Below are 3,122 nucleotides of genomic sequence, written 5' to 3'. Positions count from 1 at the left end.
TTCCTAACTAGACCTGTCTGACAGGGGCCCTAGAAGAAGATCGTTAAATCCTCTGTAGAAGGCCTCACACCGTGGCCATCCACACTCGTGAATATCTTCCCACCTTGTATGCCCCCTCATCCACCACCACCACCATGATGGCACGGAGAACCTCTGGAAGCCTCCTGGAAGATCTTCTGAAGCACAACTAGTTCTCTGCATCTCTTTAAGTGTGGGGACCCCAGAGGAGTTCCTGGGAGCCCCCTTCAATTCCTCTCCCATCAGCTTAAACAAGATCACACAAGTTTGCATCAACCAGAAAGTCAGCTTTATTAGCCCATTACCAGCAGAGGGGAGGGGAGACAGCTGGGGACCGCGCTAAGAAAACAGGGTCCTGGCTCAGGCCTCTGGGATGTGAGGCTGGCATGGGCCAGGAGGCTCTGAGTGAAGCAGGCTAGTTCCTGGAACTCTGGCTTTGGCTCTGGCTGAAGCTGGATGACCCTTGCTCCTTAAGGATGGACCGGGGCTGGTGAGAGGAGGAGAAGGCTGCAAAAGAGAAACAGACAGTGAGTTGGGCTCTGGGAGCTAAGCAAGCTGCTGGGCAGGGAAAGAGAGGCCCAGGGCTCTGGGAGGAGCGGCTTGGCCCTTCTACCACAGAGTCGGGCTGTGGACTCCAGGGGCCTTACCTTCTCGGGAAGAATAGGACTGGCCAGAAGAGTGCTGGGAAGAATAGGACTGGCCAGAAGAGTGCTGGGAGGAGGAGCTGCTGGGATGGGGAGAAGAAATGAGAGCGTTAGATATGCTGGGAGTAGCAGGGGGCAGAGGTGCTGCTAACAGGGACTAAGGGCCAACTCACTGGACACCCTCGCCGTCCAGCAGACGGCGGTAAGTGGCGATCTCCTGCTCCAGCCTTGTCTTCACATCCAACAAGATATTGTACTCCTGGCTCTGTTGCTCCATCTCGCAGCGCAGCTGAGCCAGCTGCTCCTCCACGCCGCTGATCAGACCCTGGATCTGGGCCAGCTGCATGCAGTATCTGCCCTTGGTCTCTTCTAGGCTGTTCTCTAAGGACGCTTTCTGTGAGTGAAGGAAAGGGAAAAGGTTGGTGGCAATGGTCATTGTGTCTCTGCCCTACTGTCTGGGCACATTTTTTTTTGACAAGCACATGGATCTTGACCCCAGCCGGGGTAACTGGAAGAGACAAATTGGAGGGATGCTTTTCCAACATCCTGGTTTCAATTTCTCCATCTCTGTTATGGGTACCACGACTGTCCCAGTCTCATTCCCATGAAAAGGAAAGGGGAGGTGGATGGCGACCCTCTTGGGGGATGGTGACTAGGGGACGCCTGGGGTGGGACCCCTCATACCATGCTGAGCTGGGACTGCAGTTCGATCTCCAGGCCCTGGAACACTCTGCGGAGCTCAGACACCTCACTGCGGCCACTCTGTATCAGCTCACTGTTAGAGGCCACTTCTTTGTTCAGTTCCTCGGTCTGAGACAGAAGAAAGGAGGAGGTGTGAGGCTCTCCCAAGTCTCCCTGTCCAGGAGTCCTAGAGGATATAGGGAAGGTAAGTCCCACCTTGCTCAGGAACCAGGCCTCAGCATCTCTGCGGTTCTTCTCAGCCATCTGCTCGTACTGGTCTCGCATCTCATTCAGGATGCGGCTCAGGTCCACACCGGGTGCTGCGTCCATCTCCACGTTGACGTCCCCACCGGTCTGACCCCTCAAGGCAAGCATCTCCTAGGAAAGATCACAAGGGGGTGGTCACCTCTCCTAGGAACCTCACCAAACCAGCCCTTTATCCCCAAACCCAGAAGCAGCCCCACCTCCTCGTGGTTCTTCTTCAGGTAGGCCAGCTCTTCCTTAAGGCTCTCAATCTGCATCTCCAGGTCGGCTCTGGCCAGGGTCAGCTCATCCAGCACCCGGCGCAGGCCGTTGATGTCGGCCTCCACGGTCTGGCGCAGGGCCAGCTCGTGCTCATACCTGGGAGGACAGAGATCAGAGTTGCAGATGGACAGCCCTACTCTTTTCCTCCGCCCTCTGCCCTCTGGCCAGCATGATGGCTGCTCACTTGGTCCTGAAGTCATCAGCTGCCAGCCTGGCATTGTCGATCTGCAAAATGGGCTGTGCATTCGCCAGAGTGGCCGCAATGATCTAGAGCGGGAATGCAAGGACAGGAGGTCTGATCAGCCAGCCAGGGACCCTCTGCTCAAGGGAGATGGGCGGGGGGGGGGGGGGTGGTAAAGGAGTTTCCCCAAACTCAGTGATCACCCGCCTGGCAGGTCAGCTCCTACAGCTTCCTCAAATAACTGGTTACTTCTTCACCCAACTCAGGACATGCAGGGTGCACTAAGATATACCACCACCCCCATCCGGGGCCCAAAGATAAAGAGCTGAGCATTCAATACTAAGTAGCCTCAAGAGCACTAAGAGTCAGGGTCTCAGGTCCGGCTGAAGCAGGAATGTTCAAGAAAGACCCTCCACTGCTTTTCTGGCTAACTCTGCCCATTAGCCTCCAAAGTCTTTGGTCTTCTTGCTTATGTATCAGATTCTCTAGAAGTGGCTTCCTAAAGGTCACAGCAGTTCTAGTCACTCAACGCTTCATCCGCCAGAGCCACCCACCTTGCTCCTCAGGTCCTCGATGGTGTGGAAGTAGGAGCTGTAGTCCTTGATCTCGCTGGGCCGCTGCCTCTGGTACCAGTCACGGATCTTCACCTCCAGGTCAGTGTTGGCCTCCTCCAGGGCACGCACCTTGTCCAGGTAGCTGGCCAGCCGGTCATTGAGGTTCTGCATGGTCACTTTCTCACTGCCCACCAGGAGACCATCACCACCGCCAAAACCACCACCAAGACCACCACCGAAGCCACCACCGAAGCCACCACCGAGGCCACCACCGAAACCACTACCAAAGCCTCCCCCAAAGCTGCTGCTGCTGCTGAAGCCCCCACCATAGCTGCTTCCCATGCCACAGGCTCCCCCAGAGGAGAAGCGAGAGGAGCTGACTGTCAGGCCCCCATAGGTGCTGGGAGCCCTGCAGGATCCTCCAGTCAGGACGGAGGAGATGCGGCTAGAGCCACCACCGATGCCACAGGAGCCCTTCATGGAGCTGGAGGAGGTGAACTGGCGGCTGCAGGTAGTCAT

General features: G+C 56.7%; 1 protein-coding gene across 2 annotated transcripts; it reads right to left on the bottom strand.

Annotated features, from left to right (window-relative positions):
- Nucleotides 1–433: 433 nt before the first annotated feature.
- LOC119811911 (keratin, type I cytoskeletal 16) lies at nt 434–3,122 on the bottom strand. Of its 2 annotated transcripts, none has more exons than XM_038326088.1 (8): nt 2,604–3,122; nt 2,053–2,135; nt 1,808–1,964; nt 1,560–1,721; nt 1,347–1,472; nt 836–1,056; nt 666–745; nt 434–525 (listed from the first exon to the last, which is right to left on the bottom strand). In XM_038326088.1, the coding sequence occupies exons 1-8, from the start codon at nt 3,120–3,122 to the stop codon at nt 434–436; spliced, it is 1,440 nt and encodes a 479-aa protein (XP_038182016.1). The 2 variants fall into 2 exon arrangements, with proteins under 2 accessions (XP_038182016.1, XP_038182018.1); XM_038326090.1 differs by having other exon boundaries at nt 666–742.

The sequence above is a fragment of the Arvicola amphibius genome, chromosome 4 (assembly GCF_903992535.2).
Source record: "Arvicola amphibius chromosome 4, mArvAmp1.2, whole genome shotgun sequence".
NCBI classification, from domain to species: domain Eukaryota; kingdom Metazoa; phylum Chordata; class Mammalia; order Rodentia; family Cricetidae; genus Arvicola; species Arvicola amphibius.
The sequence above is the reverse complement of the archived record's forward strand: the minus strand, read 5'-3'. Positions and strand labels throughout refer to the sequence as shown.

What these genes read in the sequence shown, in the direction of transcription:
- LOC119811911 (XM_038326088.1), bottom strand. Translation starts at nt 3,122, where the DNA reads ATGACTACCTGCAGCCGCCAGTTCACCTCCTCCAGCTCCATGAAGGGC. An exon ending in TGAAGAAGAACCACGAGGAG is followed by an intron (nt 1,722 to 1,807) that starts GTGGGGCTGCTT and finishes GATCTTTCCTAG; the next exon opens with GAGATGCTTGCCTTGAGGGG. An exon ending in CTGGACGGCGAGGGTGTCCA is followed by an intron (nt 746 to 835) that starts GTGAGTTGGCCC and finishes TCCCCATCCCAG; the next exon opens with CAGCTCCTCCTCCCAGCACT.